Below are 24248 nucleotides of genomic sequence, written 5' to 3'. Positions count from 1 at the left end.
ATTTTTAATAAAACATGAAAAGTAGAAAAGTTGAATATAAATAGGCACACTTTAAAAAAAAAAAAGTAAAGAACAAGACAAAGAAAGCTAGTAGTATAGTATTCATATCAACAATTTCTTTGCTTTTAACTTTTTTTTCTTTTTTTTTTTTCTTTCTTTCTTTCAAGATTATAACTAATAAATAATTATATTTAATTCACCCATTCAAAAAAGAAATCGACGAGTTGAAGGAAAAAATCGTTAGGTGGCGAAAACATCGGAGTACTGAACAAGTGAACCACGTGCGGAAAGACACGTGGCAGACTGTGAGAGAATGACAGCGAATGAAAGTGGTACCACCGCCGTAGTAATGGGTGAAAGGTCTTCACAATTCGCACGTTGTGAGTTACCGGCTAAGCCAGTCATCGTCACCGGATCTATAGGTAAACTCTTCCGGCTAATTCATAAACATGCTTAAATTTCAATGACGGCCAAGATCCAAATACTCTTCTCTTCTCTGCTTTTTTTCTTTGCTGCTCTTCTTCCTCTTCATTTCTTCTCTTTTGCCCGCCCTTTGTTTCAGATTTTCTCCTCTTCGGTCCTTTTTTTGTTTCAATTTTGTGTTGCCGTCCGCTTTTTGGTCTCAAATGGAGATGGATTTCTTGGGTTTGAGCTCTAAGGAGCCATTGGCTGTGGTGAAACAGGAGATTGACAACGATGGAGCGCAAGATTCTGGTAATTTTTCTTCCAATTCCATTTTTTTTTCTTTGATTTTTCCGTTCCTTCTTCAACTTATTGAAACTTTTTTGGGGTTTGGTTACTTTCATGTTTTCTGTCTTGGTATCCTCTGTTTATGGCTGGTTGTATCTTGGTGTTTGGATTTTTTTTTTTAATGAAGTTTCTTTCGTTGGAGATGGTTTTTTTTGGGAATCAGAGTGAATTCCCACTTTTATTTTTTTTATTGAAGATGGTGGCTGACTGGGTGTTTACCATAGATTGGTTGAATTTTGTTGGATGACAAAATACTCTCTTAATTTCAGTTTGGAATCTCTTTTTCTTCGAAGAAAATTGGGGGTTTCGTATGCTTTCTTTTTTTTGGAGCTATAGACTTTTGAAATTCTCTAATTTCATGTGTAGTTGTTAGTCAAGGTAATCTCGTATTATAGTCTGGTAATTTGATTGATCTTCATGGGAGTTTTTTCTTTTAGGGTATACTAAAAGCTCTGGTGTTCCATGGTCCTCTAACAAGGCCTCTGCTCTTCCTCATCTGATACCTTTCAAGATTTCTGCAGACGACAAGACTTCAAAGCTCGGTTCTGATCCAGTCGGGGCTACTTCAGATCAACGAAGAGCAGCAGAAATCCAGGTATGATATTTGTTCTTCTATTCTATCTTGATATATGAACTTGTTGTAAACTAGAGGACAGAGGTATACTGTCTTGCGTATATACCTACTTGGAGTTAGAGCTAGATGTGAGAAATTATTTTGAAGGTTGTTCAGTGCAGAAACTGCAGCTAGATTTTGAAAACTGATAGGAGATGTTCGACTCATGGATTAGGTTTGTGTTAGCTGAGGCTTAGGTTGAGAAGTCAATCCTATATTTGGTGTGTGAGTCTTCTTGTCTGTGGCCATGTGTTTGTTAACCGTGTGGACTACATAATCCCAAGCATAAAAAAATATCCATACAATTTGAGATAGGTTACCTAAACCTGGATTTTTACGATTTATTCCTTTGTCTAGTCATAAGATAGATTATGCTAATTCAGATCTCTCGACTCCAGGTTTCATAAACCCAATTTCGTCGAGATTGTGTGCGAAAACATCAAATTATAATGTTTAAAGAGGATAAACAAATGTCTTTGCCTTTACTGAAACGTATGGCTTGCTTTTGTTTGGGCTGATATGTTTGTATCTCTGTCTCCGTATCTTCAACATTTTCAATCTAGAAAACGTTCAATCACGATAGGCAAGGTGGTCCTCATTTTTCCCTGGCAGCTTATCCTATGCAACCTGATTTGTATTCGATTCATCGTCCTCATGAAGCAAAACTATTTTCAGTTCAAAATCAAGGTATATCTGTTTCTTTAGGCAATCCATCCTTGAAGAACCCTTTTGCTCTTCCTGGTCAGATGGCTGGTCCTATCCTCAAACAACCACTTGGAGGAGTACCTGTTTCGACTGCTTCAAACTCATTTTTCCCGCCATTTGGTTCTGTTGTCGGGATTACTGAACCATGGTAACACTCTTCAACTTTTACCTTTCAACTTCTTTTCTCCAGTACATTGAGCATTTTACTTCTAGAACTGAATGCAATTTGAACATCTTTTTGAAATCCTGTGTTCAGGAACAGCATGAAACCTACTGGAGGTTCTCCAAACCAATTGACTATTTTTTATGGTGGTACCGTCAACGTCTACAATGACATTACCCCTGAAAAGGTATTTGATTACCACTTGGTCAGTTTAAAAGAGAGAAAAAGAGGAAGAATGAACCCAAATGATATAACTTCCCCCCTTTTGAAGTAGCATGGAACTCTTTTGCAGGCTCAGGCTATAATGTTCTTAGCTGGGGCTGGGGCTGCCATCTCCAACATTTCACATTCAAAAGCTCAAGCTCATGCAATGGGTGCAAAAATGGCTGCAGCAAGTGATGCTGCTCCTATGAATCAGCCCGTAAGTGCCTTGCCTTGCCCTGCTCTCTCTAGCCCATTGTCTGTTTCTTCTCACACAGGCACCCAGTCTGCAAGCGGGTCGAGCTGCACTGATGAGTTGAGAGGAGGTAAAACCAATGGAGTTCCCACAACTCCTATCAGCAAAGTAGAGCCTCAAAGAATTGCCAACCCGGGTGTATCTGTCACTGCTAGTGCTATGATGCCATCTGGTATGTAATACTCCTACAGGAGTGACCATATTTTATTCTTTTTATTCCTCTGACATACTTTGCCATTCGTTTGCATACTTTAATCGTGTCTGTTTTAAGCCAACGATTCTCAATAACTCTCGATATTCTATGATTTGTGAATAAGCATTCTTGATAGATGATAGCATAATAGGTTGAAAGTTTCTTGAGTTGCAGCTTATATTTCGTTCTCTGTTTCCTTCTACAGCCGTTCCACAGGCTCGCAAAGCATCCTTAGCTCGATTTTTAGAGAAGCGCAAGGAGAGGTAAGTCATTATACTATTTTGTGACCAAAAAGAACGTCATCAAAGAAAATGTAGAACCAAAGTCCTGCTTATTGTGTGATCAAATTTGTATAAACATGTTGATCCTCAATGTCTAATTGTACTGCACTTTCATGGACATATAGGGTGATGAGCTCTGCTCCATACAATCTTAGCAAGAAATATCCTGAGTGTGCTGCAACAGAATCCAACGGTGCAAATTTCTCGAGTCCTATAACGGGCAGCAGCGCTAATGTGGCAAGCTAAGAGCAACGATCATATATGATGCAGAACTTATGAGAAGAATGAATTTTATATGATGTTTTGTAAGTTAAAAGAAAAGAAGATGTAAGCTACTGATTCTTACCACGGTCTGTTATTATCTGGACAAACTTCAAGGGCTTTGACTATTCAAGTTTCAAAAGTTCCACGTCTTAAATAATATTTCCACATACATAGTTGTTCTAAGTTGTCAATTAATGTTCAAACTTTGTTGGATCAATTGTTTCCAACACTCTTTATGTAGCCTTAATGTATACATTAGTATTTCTTGTAACTATTTCATTTCTCTCTTTGTAAAATCTTGTTACTTAATTGATGATCGATCAACTTTGATATTATCACTGGTAGATACATCTTAAGCTGTTAACTAGATTAACGATACTGTTATACTATATTTGTAATCTGATACACCATTCACTATGTGTTTCATGGTTGGAACGTTACGTGTATCGTAAGTCCATCGCGATCTTATATCACATACTTTATCTATTGATGAAGATTTTCTTGGCAGGTATTTATGCTGAAAAGATAAGCTTGGTTGAAGAACATGGAGTAGTGTGGTGTTGGTTTGATGGTCAATTTTTCTTGCTGTTAATCAACTAGATTTTGAAATGCAACTTGCAGGTAAAATCTTTAGCTAAAAGAAAACAATTTTTTAATTATTTTGTTATTCTTATTTTTTATTTTATGCTTTTGACTCTGATAGGGAATCACTTTATATGAAAATATCTGATCAATTAATTGGTTGATGTTACCTTTTTTTTCATTAGGTACACTCATGTATGACTTAAAATGAAAGCACTTTTTCCCCACTAAGGTAACAACATAAGGGGTTCACAATTTCAAGCCTTTTCTGTTGGTTCATCATAGGAGCAGACAAGGAGTTAAAACTTTAAATTCCTAAAAGTAAATAAAGAATGAAAATGTTCTATTTCACATGGAAAGTTTGTCCAATAGTGTAATTTCAAATAATATATTAATAGAAGACAAAGATAGTCTTTATTCTTTTAATAATAACCGGAAAAACTAGTTGAAATATTTTCATAATATAGCAAAATATTAGTCTATTAGTGATGTCTATTAGATTATAACATTTAGTTATTTTATTTTGAGGGTTAGGTTATTTTTGTTTGATTTGGTTTCTAACTTTAACATTACAAAAGGTTGATGTGGTGTATCTTTGGGAAGTTTGGTGTTTGTTGACTGTGTTTATATCCTAAAACATAAGCTTCAAATCTAAGGATGTGTTTTTTTTTGTTTGCCTTATTTGAAAACGATGTCACTTTTTGGTATTCATTTCTATAATTTATGCTCGCTTCCTGACAATTTTATTGTTTTGGTTTCATCTGAATTTTGAACTAGATTTCAAGTACATATATGAGTTTCTAAAACTATACATATACGCTGAACTTTTTATATTGGTTCAAACTCCGAAATTGTTTTCAAATTGAGCATGTAAAACAAAACTAGGAAAACGACTATTGAAATAGCCCAAACACGAACATTGAACAGACAAATATGATTTGTTACTGATCAAGAGAGGTCTGAATCTTCCATAATATTCTAATTATGAAGATTACTTTATTTTATTAATTATTATTATTTTTAGTAATAGGAAGATTAGATATAGAACTTATCTAAAATCACTAACTTTCATTTCTTTTGGTCAATGACACCATTTATGTCCTAAGATTTAATAATTTTTAATGTATAAATTTGAATGCCCCATTTTCTTAAATGGAAATTTCATCCTAAACAAATTTAGAAAAAAATAGTTTGCAATTAATTAGATGTATCAAAGGTTTATGAAAAGGCTATTTGCTTTTAAATTTACTATTTTTGCTATTTAGAAAATGTAGTATTATAAGCTCTATTATCATAAATATTTTTTATACGTAAGTATAATTTTTTTTCACTACTTCATTACTAATTTATTAAACTTAACAGTAAAATATAATTATTTTATCTTTTAGTAAAGTAAAATATAATTATTTTATCTTTTAGTATAATATAGTTTTGAGATTCAAACTAAAAACTTTTTGTCAATTACTACATATTATGTCGCTTTGGCAACATTGAGGATCTTATCTTAGGATATCTTTCATATATCACAAAACATTAGGAATGATTTAAAATCCTTTTTTTAGTGAAGTGATTAAAAGGGCACACATTCAATTAAGAATTAAAATTTATGTTGTTTGTTAATATATTCGTAAATGAGAGGGTTCAACAATGACATTAATTGATATTGATGCATAAGAACATTAAATAATCATAATATTAAATAGACTATATGGACACTCATTGGAATGGTGATTCTCAATCCGAAAAGATTTGTTACAAGCGAAGAAAATTCCGAAAGGAATACAGAAAGATTAGAATTGCTTGATAATGAAGAATATCCCAATTGGATCGATGAATGAAGATATGAACGGATGCAACACCGCAAGTAGAACAAACCTACTCTACATCAAACACAGCAAAAAAATCATGCAAAAAAAAAAAAAAAAAAAAAAAAAGGAGAATATACATATCTCAATTATTACTGACTTATGTTTTATTAACATTGAAAAAAAATTAATAATTTATAGATAAAGAATCTCAAGTTCCATTTTGAATATCTTTTGAGACTAAAATATCTGTCTGCATCTATGACAGCCAAGATGCCAAGGAAAAAAAAACGTGCAATAAATCGATCTAAATATACATTGGAGGTTATAATAATTGAAGGGAAGAATATTTTGAATTGGAATGAAATTTCCTTTTATCAAAAGCAGCAAAACAATGGACTTTTTGGAAATCTATATTCACAGCTTAGGTTAAAACATAAAAAATGCAAAGGAGTTCTTTTAGTTTGTGTAAATAATATCTCTCAACTTTTAAAACAAGTTTAGAAAATATTACTTATACTTTCTAAAAGAATTCAAATATCCTTGCAGTTTGTTAAAGTTTTATTTAAAAAATATTCTTTTTAACTATCGGAAAAGTTTCGTAAATGTCATTTAACTTAAAAGAGTTTTAAAATACTCTTATTGGTCCAAAGTTTTATTTTGAAAAAAAGTACTAGAAATTAGGAGATTGATGGATGCACCCGAATATCTCAACTAGATTGATGCTCTCTTAACGCTCTCATCATGTTCCGATCCAAAAAATATGTCGATAAAAAAGAAAAATAGTAGAACGTAAAAGAAGCACGAAAGCTCAAGACCAAACACAAAAGAATAGATAGGTGAGAGGAAAGTCTATCAGTTAGATGATGATTATAAAAGAGATTAGATTAATGACTAGCGAGGTTGAGAAGAAGTTCGTATGAGTGGGCCGGTGGCTTTTCTTCATCCCAAATACATTGAAAGCAGGCACCAATCAAGCTGCTCCACAAAACTTTCTTCTTAGAATCTTGCTTAATATGAGTCAGAACATATAACGTACTTTTGAACAAATTTTGGATGTGTAAGAATATTTTTTAAACCTTTCAAAATTTAGGAGAATTTTTTTAGTCCATAGGGACATTTTTTTTAAATATAATTTAGCCTAAAACTTTATCTACAAAATCATTTATCAAAAAGTTAAAGTAAATAATCAATAAAAAATTATTTCAATTGCAATATTTTTCTAAGAATCACTAAAGATGTAGAAACAACTAATCAATTTACCAAGCCCCAATCTTAAGTTTTGGTTATATGTAAAAAAAAAAATTATAATAGATAGCAATTTTCGAAATAATAATGAAGTATATAACAATATTTAAATAAATTGCAAACATAACCAAGTCTACTAGTGAACGTTGATAGACGCTTATCATCCATTATTGATAAACCAATATTTATAACCTTGTCAAACAGTGATAGACTTCTACCATTGATAGACTTTGACAGATTTTGCTATATTTGTAATTTTTTTAAAATGTTGTTATGTATGCTAATATTTTGAAAGTTTTTTTTCAAAAATAAAACAAAACACAAAAATATTTACATCGTATAGAACAATTTTGAAAAAGAAAAAAGCTCACACCGTGAAATAACAAAAATACCCTCAAGATTCAATCACATATGCATGAAAAAATGATTTTGTACCCAGTCTAAACGATCTCGTATCAAGTCTAAATGATATCTTGTACCTAGTCTAAACGATCTCATTACAAGTCTAAACAATCATGTAGCAAGTCTAAACAATCTTGTACTAATACCCAGCCTAAATGATCTTGTACTCTTACACCCAACCTAAACGATCTTGTGCCCTTGTACCTAGTCTAAATGATCTTGTACCAAATCTAAACGATATATTGGTGACAGTAGTATATCTCTGTCTATATCTAGGATAGACAACAGATCGTTTAGATATTAGTACACAATCGTTTAGATTCTATACCAATATTATTTAGATCTTGTACCAAGAAAAAAAACAGAAGATGAGAAATGAAGAAGAAAGAAATTGTGGAAGAGGAAATAAAGAAATTGCAAACAAGAAGTGGAAATACGAAGAAGGAGAAGTAATAATATGAAAGAATTTATGAAAAAGTAATTGGCTTCATGGGCTTTTCTTTAAATTGTTGTACGATAGTAAATATTAAGAACTTTTGTTATATGATGTAAATTCACCTATTTTGAATCTAATTGCTATAAATTTGCAACTATCCCGTAACATAATAGAAAAAAAGTATTACATAATTATGTTGGTTTAACATTTTGGACACAAATATCAGAGAGAGTAAGGAATAAGAAAGATTTTTTTAGATACAAAATAACTTTAGAGATGTAAGGAAAAAAAGGGAAAAAGCTTAGACAGAAATATAAGGGACAAGAAAGAGATGTTACATAAATCGAATAACATGTATAGAAGCACCCATTTGTACGGTCAATCAAAAAGATTTATATATAAGATTCTAAAAATAAGAAAGATTGAAAATAATGATATTTTTGTTACAACAAAACTACCAAATCTAATAACAACCTTACACAATTGACATACAGTCTGTTGCCAAAACAAGCTTGAAAGAAATGTGTAAAGATCAAACTCTTTATATTAAGTTAAGATCATTACTAAAAAGAAACAATAATAAGAGACACTTTTTTGAAAATAGGAAGAATAACTTTTCATTAAAAACAAAATATTGAAACACTAATATATAGACGCGAAAGCAAAATTGAATCCTCGTATAGTCACAAGCCCTTTTTGTCGCTCGCCAGCTTTTCTCTACCTTTACCTTTAATATTTAACATGGAAAAGGGTGAGTATAAACATATACTCAGTAATTGATTCACTACTAGCTCCGCTAGGTGTCTGTTAACTTCCCATCAGGGTTCTGTAAGGTAGTACCCCTAAACTGGCGTGTTCCCGAACACACGCAATCTAGTGAGCCCATAGGAATACATCTGGTTTTTGGTAAACTCAAAGAAACACCTAGGACAAAACTGGTCTTCGGTGACCCGAAGGAACATCTAGGACAAACTGGTCTTCAGTGAACCCGAAGGAACACTTAAGACAATTGTGCTGTAAGTGACCCCGCCAGACCACTCATGTACATAACATATCATTACAGACTAGTGGTCCCGTCGAACCAAAAAGTTATAAAAACACAATAATCCCGAGGGACACCCATATGGGTACGACCCTAATAGACAAAGATAACATAATACTCATCCATAGCATGTAGCATATCATAAACATTATAACATGGCATGAATATTAATCATAACATCCTTAATCATGTGATTAATATATCATGCATCATCATCAACGTTCATCAGTCATCATCATCAACATAATATCAGTCATCAACATCAACACATTATGCATCTTGGCTACATCAATGCATAATGAAAAATTATATGTCGAATGTCTAGTTGGAGAATCTCTTGCTTGGAGATTTTAGCCAAACAAAGTATTCCCTAACTGAGAGTAAAAATTTTCCAAATAATTTGATCATAATCATAAAATAAAATTTCAGTATCTTAATTAATAAAATTAGCAATTAGTTATCATAAAAAATTCTCCTAAATTAATTAACTTCCTACAAAAATTGGAGTTGAAACCAATTCAACCTTGATTGAGGAAAAATCCAATATTATATGTTCAAAAATTAGCCAATTGAACTTTTAAAGAAACCCTAATTAGATCCAAAACTAAATTAACAAATTATTAATTTAATTACTTTAGCTTACCAAAGTTATCCAAATAGAGGTTGAAAAATTCTCTTAACTTGATGGAAGAATTCATCATTTAAATCTTCAAACTTTGCCAAATAAACCAATCATAACTAAAATTGGTGAGCCGTCTGCTGCAGACGATTATCTTTACGAAGAAGATGAATAACATTTTTTTTCTTTTCTTTTTCTTTCCAACTTAGGCATTTTAATCTTATTTATAAACCCAAATAATAACAATAATATTTATTATTATTATTTTCTTTTCATTTTAGGATATACATATCATACCAATATATACATATACTTTTATTCTCATTATCTTTACTCAATAAATTTTTTAAATATAGAAAATCTTAGGCATTTATAACTAGTAATAATAATAATAATAATAATAATACTTATTTATTATTATTATTATTCTCTCACCAAAATCTATAATAAACATATATATTTATTTAAATCATTATTCTCTCCTTTATATTTATATATATATATATATATATCATCTTTTCTCGACCAATCAAATCAACCATATTTCTCCTCATGGATTATCTTCTTTTCCAAACAACTGTAATTATATTCCGTCATATAATTAACTAAATTAATTATTTATACAAACCCAAATGATTATATCATATTCTACCAAAAATCCAAATTGTTAATTATATATATATATATATATATATATACTCAATTAAATTCAATTCCACCAAAACCAACTTTTTCCCTCCAAGATCTCAAATTAACTTAAATCCTTAATTCTTTTAATCAATCAAATATTTTCCAATAAATGAGTCATAAATTCCAATATGAATTATCTTAACCCAACAATTAAATTTTAGCTCCAATCTTTAATATAACACAAAAATAATTTAACATAATTAATAAAAACTCCTTAAAAATTTGGGACGTTACATTCCTTTTTCCAATAATTATATTTCAATATATAATTATCAATTTTCCTTTTAAATAAATCGAATTCTTTCTCTTTTCTTATTTACCCAATCATAACAACTTCTCCAGAATCAATATTTATCTTTCTTTAAAATAATTAATTATCTTCCACAATATTAATTAGTATTTATCTTTCTCTAAAATAATTAATAATCTTTCACAATAATTAATTTTTATTTATCTTTCTCCAAAATAATTGTCATTTTACAAATAATTATATTTTCCCAGAATATAAATATTTTCCTTTTTCTCTCATAATAAATATCTTTTCTTCAAAATACAATTATCTTTTCCTTAAATAATTATATTTCAACAAATGTAATTACATTTTTCTTTTCCATAATAATTATATATATTTTTTCACATATATATATAATTATTGAATCTCCAACAAAACTTCTCATCTACAATTTAATTAAATAACATCCGTAATTATTTAATTTAATTCAATTTCAACATCAGAAAAAAAATCTCCAACTTTTTGCCAAAACCTCTAGTTAATTAAATATTCATCCAACAAATATTTAATTAATTTTAATTTCCACAAAAATCAAATAATACTCATCAAAACAATTTCTCGAAGTCTCACAAAGAGAACTATGCACTAAAGTTTGCTTTCCTCCTTCTCATGTACCTCAATTCTAAACACAATCAAATGTGTTTGATATACTTGAACTTAACCATGCTTTTAGTTCCCTTTAAAAATACCAACATAACTTATTTCTTAGATATTCAGTCACAAAGCAGTTCATTAGGCTGAACACGTTCTACTCTTTTGCCTACTTAATCACTTTGTTGAGCACCTCTACGTGGCGACATTTTTCTTAAAATTTCACCACCAAAACCATCACCATTAAATCATAACATTCATGCAGTTCTAGTTTAATACAGGCAAGGTCACATGCATATTCATAATCATGTATCATAAAATACATACCTGGCGAGTGACGAAGGACCATAATAGCCATATATAGGGACAAAATCAAAGACTCACATCGTAAGTTAGTCTACAGAACCTAAAAGCTGACGCTCTGATACCAACTGTAACAACCCAACTTTTTATACTAAGCTGAGGTCATTACTAAAAAGAAACAATGACAAGAGACACTTTTTTCAAACGAGGGAAGACTAAATTTTCATTAAAAACGAAATATTAAAACATTGAAACATAGACGCTGAAGCAAAACTGAGTCCCCATATGGCACGTCACGGATCCTTCTCTGTCGCTCGCCAGCTTTCCTCTACCTTTACCTTCGCCTAAAATGTTAAACATAGAAAGAGTGAGTATAAACATATACTCAGTAAGGGACCTACTACTAGTCCCGCTAGGTGTCTGTTAACTTCCCATTAGAGTCCTGAAAAAGGTACCCAATAACTGACACGTTCCTGAACACGTGCAACATGCGCTCCCGTAGGAACAGAATCTGGTCTTCGGCGTCCCGAGGGAGCACCTAGAACATACTGGTCTGTAGCGAACCCGGAGGAAACACTAAGACAATCGGGCTGCGAGGATCCCGTCGAATCACTCGAATCATATCTATATCCATGCTAGACTACGGTCCCATTGGACTACGCAGTCCTAAATAGGTGGTGATCCCGAAGGACACCCATGCAGGTACGACTCTAATAGACAAAGTTAACAGAACACCCTATCCATAGCATGTAGCACAACATAACATCATAACATGACATGAATATTAATCTTAACGTCCTTAATCATGTGATTAATATATCATGCATCAACAATCATCAACATCAATCTACTAGTCATTAACATAACATCAATCATCATCATCAATCATCCATAAAATGACAGTCAATATCAATAGCATCAAGTTATGCATTTTAGCTACCATCAATGCATAATCATAATTACATGCGGTCTCTTAAATTCAGTTCGAAGGTCTAGTAGGAGAATCTCTTACCTAGAGATTTTAGCCAAACAAGGTACTTCCTAGTTGACAGTAAAAATTCTCCAATTAACTTGATCCTAATCATAAAAGGAAAACTCAATATCTTAATTAATGAAATTAGCAATTGGCTAACATCCAAAAATTCTCTCAAATTAATTAACTTCTCAAACAAAATGGGTTGAAACCAATTCAACCTTGATTGGAAAAATTCCAAGATTTAAATCTCAAAAAGTTTAGCCAATTGAACCTTTAAAGAAACCCCAAATAGATTAAAATATTAATTTAATTTTATTGGCTTACCAAGGTTACTCAGATGAAGGTTGAAAAATTCATCACTTTAAATCCTCAAGCTTCCAAAGAGACCAATCTTAACTTCAATTGATGAGGTGGCGACAACAGAGGGTTATCTTAGAGAAGAAGATGAAGAACCTTTTTCTTTTTCCTTTACTTTCTAACTTAAACATTCCAATGCTATTTATAGACTCAAATAATAACAATAATATTTATTATTATTATTTCCTTTTCCTTTTCCTTTTAGGATATATACATATAATACCAAATATATACATATATCTTTATTCCCATTATCTTTTCTAAATAAATGTATTAAAAGCACAAAATCTTAGGCATTTATAACAATTAATAATAATAATAATACTTCTTTATTATTATTATTTTTTTTCTCTCACCAAAAATCTACAATAAACACAAATATTTATTTAAACCATCATAAATATATATCTTTTCTTGTCCAATCAAATCAACCATCTCTCTCCTCATGCATTATCTTCTTTTCCAAACAAATATAATTATATTTCATCATATAATTAATTATACTTTTCCATATTATTAATTAAATATATATATCTATATATATATATATATATACTCAATTAATTCCAATTCCACCAAACCAACTTTTCCCTCAAAAATCTCAAATTAACTTAAATCCTTAATTCTTTTAATCAATCAAATCTTTTCCAATAAATCACTTATAACTTCCAACATGAATTATCTTAACTCAACCATGACAACTTCACTCCATAAACAATACTTAACCTTTGTAGAATAATTAATTATCTTCCACAATAATTAATTATTATTTATCTTTCTCCACAATAATTAATTATCTTCCACAATAATTAATTATTATTTATCTTTCTCCAAAATAATTAATTATCTTCAAAAATAATTAATTATTATTTATCTTTCTCCAAAATAATTATCCTTTTACAAATAATTATATTTTCCCAAAATATAATTATTTTACTTTTTCTCCCTTACCAAATATCTTTTCTCCAAAATACAATTACCTTTTCCTTAAATAATTATATTTTAACAAATATAATTATCTTTTCCTTTAACATAATAATTATATATATTTCCACATATACATACAATTATCAAATCTCCAACAAACTTTTCACCCCACAATTTAATTAAATAACATCCATAATTATTTAATTAAATTCAATCTCAACAACACTAAAAATCTACAACTTTACTCAATTATCTTGACTTACCATTTAATCAAAAACTCAACAAACACCAGATGCCAAAACTTCTAATTAATTAAATATTCATCCAAGAAATATTTAATTAATTTCAAATCCAACATAAACAAATAATTCTCATTAAATGAATTCAAAATAACGCCCAATAAATTAAAGCTAATTAAACAAAATTAAGATAATTAACTCCAAAATTATCTTAATTTTTTGGGGCGTTACAGTATGGGTACAAGAACGCAATACTCAACCTATTTCAAGGACCATAACAATGTAGGTTACTTTTTAGTAAACAAGCATTCGAGGAAGAACTAGAACTAGAAGAGTAAAAGGATGATTACCTTTGGAGACCATTCTTCAAGCTTCCCCAAGTCTTGAAATGGTTTAATGAAAAGAACCTAATAAATCTCAAACTGCACCACCACAAGGACTTTCCCACATCTTTGGTAAGAGAATATTCCAGTGAATAACTAATTTTAATTTTCTAAAGGTAGAAAGGAGTTAGTTCCATCATGTGATGCTATGTTTTGAGCTCTTCACTCAGTATCATTCTCAAGTTGTTAGGTTTATTGAGTTGGCAAATTGGTTCACTCTTATTCGTACAAATCAAATAACAACCTTCATGAGCAAAAACCCATAACTCATTTAGAAATTAGATTGAGTTCCATGGTTATCATTTGAAGTATTAATATCTTCAATTGATGGTGTTATAGCTAAAAATTTTATATTTGAAGGTACAGTCTTATACAATCTCATTGTATAGAATATCTTCACTCACATGTCTATACATGAACAATTTGAATCAAATCATTTGCAACACTTACAACATTTGTAACATTCACAAAGTTGGTCGTATCCATATAATTATAAAGATAAGACACCCAACCTTATCCATATACTATAGGTCTTTGAGGTTATTAATTGAACACGATCTGCTTGTATGTTGACCATATACTATTTAAATTACATGTTATAACCTTTGATATTAGTTTAGTAGATTGAGTTCTACTAATTAAATAAAAAACATTTATTCATAAAAAATAAACAACACTTCATTCATTTTAATAATTTGTTTACAAATTTATATACTACAAGTTTAGGACATCAATCACAATAGTATATGAAACCCTGCACCCTACACCTAGCCTTCAATTTATATTAAAGAAAACTTGAGGAAGGAAGGTATAATAAGAATTTTAGATAACCTAAGAGTTATGGTTAGAGTATCATTGTTGGTAAGTCATTGCAGCATTAGTGAAAAGGAAGAGAGAAGATATTAAGTATTGGTTGTTGTCCAAGTGACAATTAATTGGTTGGTCATTATTTTATGTATCATGGTTGGTGTGTCATCGTAGCTTTGAAGAGGAAAATTTAGGCTAAGTATGGTTTAGGCGGCCAAAGCTTGTGTTGGACGAGAGAAGAGGTTGTCATGAGTGGCAAACAATACCAAAATAACTTTCAAAAGTTGTTGTAGGAGACCAAGGATATGTTAGGCATTTTCGACTAGATGGCCAACCATGTAGAAAAAAAAAAACTCTATAAGTTGAAGTATGCGGGCCAAGGGTGGCAAAGGATGACTATGCGAGAAGAGCAAAGCTAGGTGTTTAGAGGTGTCAAGAACCTCTAAAGAGGTTAATAGGTGGTGTAAAATAGCATTTAAGAAGTGTAATGAGGTTTGTAGGAGGAGGTTAGTAGGAGGTGTAAAGAGGTTAATCGAAGGTGTAAAGTGACAAGTAGAAGCTGTCAAGAGGTTAGGCATGCAAGTAGGAGATGTCAATTGGAAGTCATGCAAGGGTCTCTACATAAAGAAAACTTTAGAGGAGAAGTTCTTCCAGACCACTTGTGCCATTTGAGTATTTCTAATTGAAAAAACTCTCAAAATGAGTCTAGTTTTTATAATAAGGTGCCAGACTAAAGAAAGAGTCGAGGAAGGAGTTCAATTGCTGAACAAAAGCACTAAAGGTCATTTTTTGGACAAATTTGAGCAATGCTGAGTATTTCAGAGCTACGAAACTCAATACTTGAAATCCTTCGCAAAAATTTTGAGGTAAGATATTTTAGACATTTTAAAAAAAGTTTGTAGAAGAAAGTTTTACGATATATTTTAAGTTATTAAGCTTCAAAATCGAGTAAAAGTTCTAGACAGAAACTCAGCTTTTGGGTATTGAACAAGGTGGGCCAAACACAAGGGTGGTGTTGCACACAAACCAAAAGGAGGTTGGGTGCCGAGGGGGATGTCATGCGTGCAGTGAGTAACGCATGCGAGATTTCATGCACGCATGAAGCGCATGACCACCAGGCACGCAACACCTCAACGTATAGACATGTGCGCGTGAGGTTAACATGCGGCCCAGGGCCCCTGCGCACGTGCACTAGGCCTTACCACCATGCATGCACACCAACCTAGCTCACATGCCATTTTAGGTTTTTTTTTTTTAGTATTTTACTATTTTTGTTTGGAGTTTGGATGTTTTCTAAATTAAAGAGGCTTATTGAAGGATAAATATAATTATTTCAGGACAAGAAAAAATTAGGTAAGTCTACAAGCCAAAGATTTAGCTACCTTTCATGAGCGATTTATGTATTTAAATGGTTTCTAAGAATAATATTTCCAAGTTTGATTTGTTAAGCATGACTTTAAAGCTATTTACAAACATGTTTTCAACTAGATTAATTATTTTGAACATGTTTGAGCAGTTAGAAATGATTTATGAGTATGCTTTGAGATTTGTGAAATAAAGTTGTTTACAGTTTTAGAAAGCTATTTGCAAAGCATGAGTTTGATGAATAAGGTTTTAACAAGAAAATAATGTTCGTTCTATGCACCGAGTTATCTATGGTCTATGTGCACAGAGTATTAGGGGTATGGGGCTTTGCTGACCACTTAGTCAGCTGTCACCAAGTTTAGGCAAGATAGTATCGATCTTACTCTGCTATCTTGATTGAGTTTAGGCTAGATAGTATCGAATTTTCTTTACTGTTCATACATGATAATATCATAACCGAGTTCATCAGGCACGATAGTATTAAGCTATCAAGCTAACGTGACTGAGTTTCAAGGTATAAAGAATAAACTGATAATTGTTGTACAAAAAAGATAATCAAAGAGAATTATTTATTGAAAGAATGATTTACAAAGTTAGTGTTTTACAAGCTTATATGTTATTTATGTGATGGTTTGCATATGTTAAAAAGCTAAACTTTGAGCATAACTATTTTAAAAGCATGTTTTACAAAACCGCCACTCTCTACTAAGCTTTTTAAGCTCACCATTTCGAAAATGTTTTCCACTTTCAAGGAAGAGATCGCGTTTCCCAAACTTGACTTACTACCATTAGTCTACTATGCCAGTCTTGTTGTTTATATTCATGCATCTAGTGGTTTAACACAAGTCGAGGTTGTGTATGTCACTATGTCAATGTACGAGAATGATAAACGTGTGTTAAGAGTCTACGTAATACTTATCTCGACATTTGTTAATAAACAGGCTGCACTTGACTTGTTTATTATTTATTTCTCTAAAAGTTGTGTTATTGGCTTTTGCGTGTTTTTTTAGTAATGGTATTAGAGGTTAGGATCAGCAGGTGTCGTCGAGTAGTTAGGGACGAGATTTGTTGACTTCACTCCACCTCCTGAGCTCAGAGCAGGTAGTTTGGGAGGGGGTGTGACATAGAGAGTTGTTTGTCTTTTGTGAAAAAATAAGAGATTATGAGAAATAGTTAATAAAGGGAGTTAATCACTTCTGCTACGGATTTGGCATGAAAATATGAGTCAAATTTGCATTATGGTTAGGATTTTAATTAATATAATATCTTTTCCTTTACGGGTTTTAAAAAGTAGTTTTATATACTCTTGGTTGGTGATCTGAGTGAGTGGTCTTTGGTGAGCTATGGTGTTTTTTTATTTGTTGAAAAACAGGAGTCAAGGGTGCGAGGCAGCAACACTGTGTTGGATTGACCGTGAGTTCATTATGGAAAGATCTCATGTGTGGTGTTGAATATCTTGTTATTGACTGACTAATGTACTAGGTTGAGCAGTTTTAAAGAAGGTAGGGAGAGCCTATCATTTAAAAAGTGATTTTGAGAAGTATCTCTCACGAGAAGCCTAAACATCAAGAGACAAGGGTTAAGCATGAAGTATATGATGGGAGAAGCTTAGATTGAATCTCTTGTTCACGTTTCAAGTGGTTTAGGAGGAGCCTACAAGTTTATCTTGTGAAAGTTATGTATTCCAAGATAGTTAATACTTCATTAGTTATGTACTTGTGAACCTTTTTTATTCTCAATAAATGGTCGTTTCATTTGGGCTCAAGATTTCCTAGATGTACTTGTGCTAATACCGAATTAGGTTACCAACTTGTCTTCTGTTTCTTTTTCTCTATAGTTACTTATGTTATATGCTATTTACATTGCTCGTAGCTTTGGTGAAAAATATATAGTTCTTCATGTTAAATTGTGTTTTTTCACCCCTTTTTTAGTTTAAATATATTAAAAAGAAATTAAATTAATCAATTATATGTCTCATATTTAATTTAACCTCTCTCTATATATATATCATATCATATCATATAATTTTAATATGAATTTTATTCACGTTAATTTTAACTTATTGATTTACTATGAATCAAATTTCTATTAATTAACATTTGAATCTTATTCAAACATATTAATACTCTCATGTCGTATAGGTTAATTTTTTATTTTTATAATATGGCTCAAAATAACTTTATATTATAATGTATCTTCATCTTATACAATTAATGCACTTTTCCTTATTAATTTGAATTATACAAATTATTCCAAAACTCTTTGATCCTTGTTTGACCTATTAATGAACTAGCAGACTAAATGTGAATGAATGATAAAATGGGAATAAATATAATCTAAGCGTCAGCATACGTTATTGGTGAAGTAATAAAACTTGGAGTATCATAAGAGTCGTTCTAATTTTATAAAAAAGATTTTTTCAAACTAATAGATAACCGATATATAAATAAATGATTTTGAGATTGGATATAAGAAAAGCAGTAAACAAGAGCATCGAATAGGAGGACAATTATTTTTCAACCAAAAGGGCAATGTGCCTTGATAATGCAGCCACATTAAATCAGGTTTCTTTAAAAGCTCTAATAAGCTAATGCCTGTATTCTATGGTTAGTTGGAACTGAAGGTTAATTCACATGCAATTACTTATCTTATGGTGTCCCTTTTCCAAGGCTATATGACAATCTTATTTTTAGGTGCTTAGTCTCATATCCTCTTGTGAAATCAGTTTACATCATAACTTTTTCGGTATTAAGACTTCACTAGATTGTCAAATTAAGCAATCGATTTAACTTAACAATATTTTAGGGTTTAGGGTTTAGGGTTTTACTATTTTACATAAATCAACTTAAAACACCCTTCTTAGCCTAATGCAAATAACAATGTTTTAAAGTATTTTTTCTTAGTCTTGTGCTATTTGTAAATATTTAATGCATGTGTAAATGTTCTTGATGTTTATTAAATAACTTGTTTATGAGAAAACACTAATGATTTCTAAGCTAAAGTTTTAGTGTTATGATGATTGTATGTTGCATGTGAGTAAACCATTAGCTTAATTCCAATCAATGAGCTAGCTATTATGTGTACATAATAAGTCAAGGCAACTATGGGGTGAAAGTACCACATGGCGGTAAGAAGCTAGCTACCAATGCGTTTAAAGGAGCATATCGAGTTAGCAACCTGAGCAACGAGAAATGAACCGAGAAATTCTCCAAGGGATGTTGATGAAATGAATCTCAGTAGTCTATGCATAGGAATAGTTCATGTTCTTGGCGAAAGGAATAAGCATAGACTAATATGTGATTCATGATTTTGAATAAGGCATTAAGCCTATTTATGAAATTGTATTGATGGTGATTGAATTGTATTTCCAAAAAAGGCTTTTCAAAATATCACTCACTAAGTATTGACTTATGGTTTAAGTTTCCCTTCCCCAAGTTACAAGTCGTTGAGGCCAAGTTGAAAGGGTAAGGCGAGCAAGCTACGCAATTTAAATTTAAGGATAAAGGAGCTGCGCTAGGCATTGGAAGCCTAAAGTTTTGTTTTAAGTCTGTATTATAAAGAAAACATATGTATATCTATTTGGAACGTATATTGACTAAGTAATAAAAGAAGTTTGAAGCTATCTTGCATTGTATGTTTTCTTATTGTCTAGTAGCTTAAGTATCAAGTTAGTGTTAAGGTTCAAGGAGTAAGACTGAGTGTTCTGGCGTTTCATTTGAAGCATCAGGGCTAAACCGTTCACACGCTGCAATGAAAGGGGCAAGACGAGTTTTCGGGGCGGGGCATGATATTAAATTAATAAAATAAAATAAAAAGGGGAAAAAAATTAAAACAACAAACAAGAACGAGTTTTAATATAATTAAAAAAAGAGGAGAGAAGGATAAAAAAATCAAGAAGAAAAGAAGGAGAGAAAACAAGAGGTTCTTTTTATACCTTCCTTCGAAACTAGGTTTGCTTTCTTTTGCTTGTTGAGAAAAAAAATTATTGAGATGTGATCTATTTATAGGATCAACGACCCAATTCCTAATAGGATTTGGAATTGTATCAAATCATTTTTTAATAAAAAAAAATCCAATTATCTTATGTTATCCTAAAAGATTTTATTGGGAGATAAATCTTGAATATCACATTTGAGATAACTAAAATCTCTAAATCGTTCAAAATTTAGATTTCATCCCAATTTTAAATTAAGTTTTTTTGTACCACAAACCTTATGTCAAATTTCACCCCAAATTCAAAATTCAAGTTAAATTAACTTGCATATGTAACATCCATTTTTATCTCAATTTTAAATTAAAGTTATAATCCCAATTTTATCCTAACATTGAAAACTCTTATTTATCTCAAATTTAAAATTGGCCATATTCCACATTTTTTTAAATCTTCGAGAAAAATTAGAGTACAGATGAGACCTCAACCCTATCTTAAATTAAAATTTGATTATATTCCAAATTTTATCCCAAATTCAATTTTAGGTTTTTACCCTCAAATTAAATTGCTGATAAAACCTCAAACATGTCTCGAATTAAATTTTGGCCATATTCCAACCCTTCTCCAAAATTTAAATCAAACTCATATACTAAGTTATTCATCGTTTGATATGTCAAGTTGATCCAAAAAATGCTCATATTTTAACTTCAACTTTATTTTTTTTCGAAATTCATCCACCCATATACGTGCATATATCTTGAAAAGGAGCATTTGTTGAATAAGAAATTTTGGACCAATCACAAATTGTCACATCATTTAGCAAATTAATGACAAAAATACAAATAATTAAAAGTTGACATGCGTCCCAAATTGAAATTGAAGAGATAATTGGCCAATTCTGAAGATATCACGTGTTTTCATCACGACAATTGGATAAGTTAATTATTTTGGTCCAATTAAATATTATTTATTTGGATTAAGGTACAATTGAGCAAAAAAAAAAAAGACTTTATTTAGCCCAAATGCTAAATATGACCAAAATTCATGTGGTTAAGCCCATAAGTTTGATCCATGGACACAACAAAGTCCAGACCCATAAAGTCCACAAAAGGACTCTACAAATAGAGAAGTTTTCATTTGAAGAGGGACACAATTTTTTAGTCCAGAAGGTCTAGATCAGATAATTTGGCCTATCTTCTGAAAATACAAGCTTTCTTCCAAAACTTCAACTTCAAGAACATCATGTGCTCCACTTTCTCAAATCAAGTGTAGGCATTCAACTAAGAGAGAATCAAAATCAAATACTAGAGAACGAACCACACACATCATAATCAACATCCACACAATTTTTCTACCTTGCGAAGCACGTTTCTTCAGAATCTCATGCAAACAACCACTATTTATAAGCAATTTGGCAAGCTTCATGTGAATTACGTGACCACTAAAAGTTGATATCTTTAAAACACATGACAAAAAAGTTGGATCTGGGAAGAATGACACATGACCCAATAGACACCAAAAGCATAATGATAATTAGACATCTATTTTTATTGATATTTTATAATATCAACAACATTTTTTTTAGAACTGATACTTAACACGTGCGATGCCCGTGATGCTTCAAACATTTTTCAATATCATGATTTGTCACATTCATCTTTGATTTATATTTTTTTTCCTTTTAGATTCTCTTTGAAAATTTATACAAAGATATAATTGAAGAAGTAAAAAAAATTGCTAAAAAGAAAAGTATAAGAACGATAGATTAATTATTAAGGATTACTTTCTATATCATTGAATATGAAAGAAAAAATACACAGAGAAAAAACAAAATAAACATATAAACTTCAAAATAAGGAAAAAGAACCAAGTCAATAATGAAAATATCATAACAAATAAAACATCCATATTGATGGTCTACAAAGATACAAGAATAATCTTCTAATATGCAAATTCATTCCACAAACATTTGCCAGCATGAATGAGAAGAGATACATAATTATTAAAAACTCTTGAAATGCAACGAAAATCCTTAATAATTTTTTGTCATTGTCTGTCAATCATACAAAAAAGAATTTGCTAGAGAAAAAAGTGTAGATGAAGAATAAAAAAAATGTCCTTATCTATCCTTCTTTAAATTAAAAAACGAATTTTGAGAGAGATTGAGTTGTGGTGCAAAGGAAACCAAGAGAAGCCTCCTTTTATAGTAATAAGAATGACATTACAAAACTGCTAAAATTCTAAAAGTTTTAAAACCATTGTAATTATAAATTAAAGGTAAAGTCATAAATTTTAAAGTGATTTTCTTTTTAGAAATAAATAGATAAAAGACCTTTCAAATTCTACATTCTTAACATTTGATTACATTAATAATAATTAATAATTAGAAAGTATTGTTATTAATAGAATTCAATTAAAAGGGTAATGATAAAAGAAAGAAAAGCTAAAAAATATTATTGATTTAAAATGACAAAATTACCTATCAAATTAATAATGAAAATACTTATAAAGAAAAGGGTAAAATAGAAAGAAAAAGTTTATGTAGGTAAGTAGTAAAATTGTTTTTAGTAGCCTACTCAATCTCTCTGTTAGGATATTCTTTTTGATGATTCTTAACTGCAGCTGAGGTAACATAAATTTTTATTAAAAAATTATTTCCTTAAAATTTTATTTATTAAAATATCAATATTTTTTTTTTCTTTTCTCCCCTTTCCTTTCCTTTCCTTTCCTTTCCTTTCCTTTGTGTTGAAAGCAAAGGTTAGAACTAAAATAGAGGAGTTTAAAAACTCAAAGAATAAAATATAATGTAAACCAAATAATTATCCCCAAAAGAAACTAAAGATGGGGAAAATAAAAGTTTAGTAGAGAAAAGCAAGAGATTTAGGTATAATATTGTGGAAGAAGAGATGTCGTATTGAGAAAAGAATTTGTAAGCAAACATGGGACACATGGTCATTTTGAACAACAAAATATCATACAAGAATATAACCAAAATAGTGTACTACATTTCAGCCACTAAAATAAAAAATAAAAAATTAAAAATTAAAAATTAGAAGGAAAAGAAAATAATATTCTCCATCAATCAATCAACTTCTCACATATTCCAAAGGAAATATAAATAAATAAAATTAAAAATTAAAAAAAGAGGTGGTGGGTAATAATCAGGTGCTTTAGTAAGTACCGTGCACCCGTTTGTTCTCAACCTTATCCTTTTTCCTTTTGTTTTAAAAGTAAGAAATGGAAAATGACAGGGCACTGCCTACGTGTCACCGAACATCAAAGACATATGTGTGATTGGTTGGAAGATTTTGACAGAATGACGCGTTTTCCTCTCTCTGGTGGTTCCACGACTTTCATACATTTAAAACGTGACCGACTATGTACAAAATACTTTTTCTTTAATTTTCTTTTTCTTTTTCTTTTTCTTTTTCTTTTTTTTATACTTTTTCTTGTCTAAGAGGTAATAATTTAGATATATTAGTTTGATACTACCTGTGTTCCATGTATGTTATGTAAGTTTAAAATAAGAATTAATATAAAAGTCCAATACATTAAGTTGTTCATTCTCACTTCCACTTCGGGTACATTTCATGTATATTTATTTTTGACCACTTGAACAACTTTCCAATTGGTATCATTTTTTAGGTCCTTGAGGTAAAATACTTGATATGTCTGGGTTGCGAGAATCACTGGTTCCTCAGTGAACAAAAACCGTGATGTGTTGATTAATTTGTAGCCTAATTCCATGTGTGTCCTATGGCTTTTGTTGTTGTCTATGTCAAACCATCTACACTTGAATAGCCAAGTACATCGCCTCAGTGGATATT

General features: G+C 30.7%; 1 protein-coding gene across 6 annotated transcripts; it reads left to right on the top strand.

The window, feature by feature from the left end:
• The first annotated feature begins 454 nt into the window (after positions 1 to 454).
• On the top strand, positions 455 to 3761 carry LOC103491922 (protein TIFY 6B-like). 6 transcript variants are annotated; one of them, XM_008452044.3, is made up of 7 exons: positions 455 to 714; positions 1188 to 1345; positions 2110 to 2216; positions 2325 to 2418; positions 2524 to 2860; positions 3087 to 3144; positions 3288 to 3761. In XM_008452044.3, the coding sequence occupies exons 1-7, from the start codon at positions 627 to 629 to the stop codon at positions 3406 to 3408; spliced, it is 963 nt and encodes a 320-aa protein (XP_008450266.2). In that variant the 5' UTR covers positions 455 to 626; the 3' UTR covers positions 3409 to 3761. The 6 variants fall into 6 exon arrangements, with proteins under 6 accessions (XP_008450266.2, XP_008450263.2, XP_008450264.2 ...); XM_008452041.3 differs by having other exon boundaries at positions 461 to 714; positions 1927 to 2216; XM_008452042.3 differs by having other exon boundaries at positions 467 to 714; positions 1927 to 2216; positions 2331 to 2418.
• Positions 3762 to 24248: the final 20487 nt, after the last annotated feature.

This window comes from Cucumis melo, chromosome 10 (assembly GCF_025177605.1).
Source record: "Cucumis melo cultivar AY chromosome 10, USDA_Cmelo_AY_1.0, whole genome shotgun sequence".
Lineage (NCBI taxonomy): Eukaryota > Viridiplantae > Streptophyta > Magnoliopsida > Cucurbitales > Cucurbitaceae > Cucumis > Cucumis melo.
The sequence above is the reverse complement of the archived record's forward strand: the minus strand, read 5'-3'. Positions and strand labels throughout refer to the sequence as shown.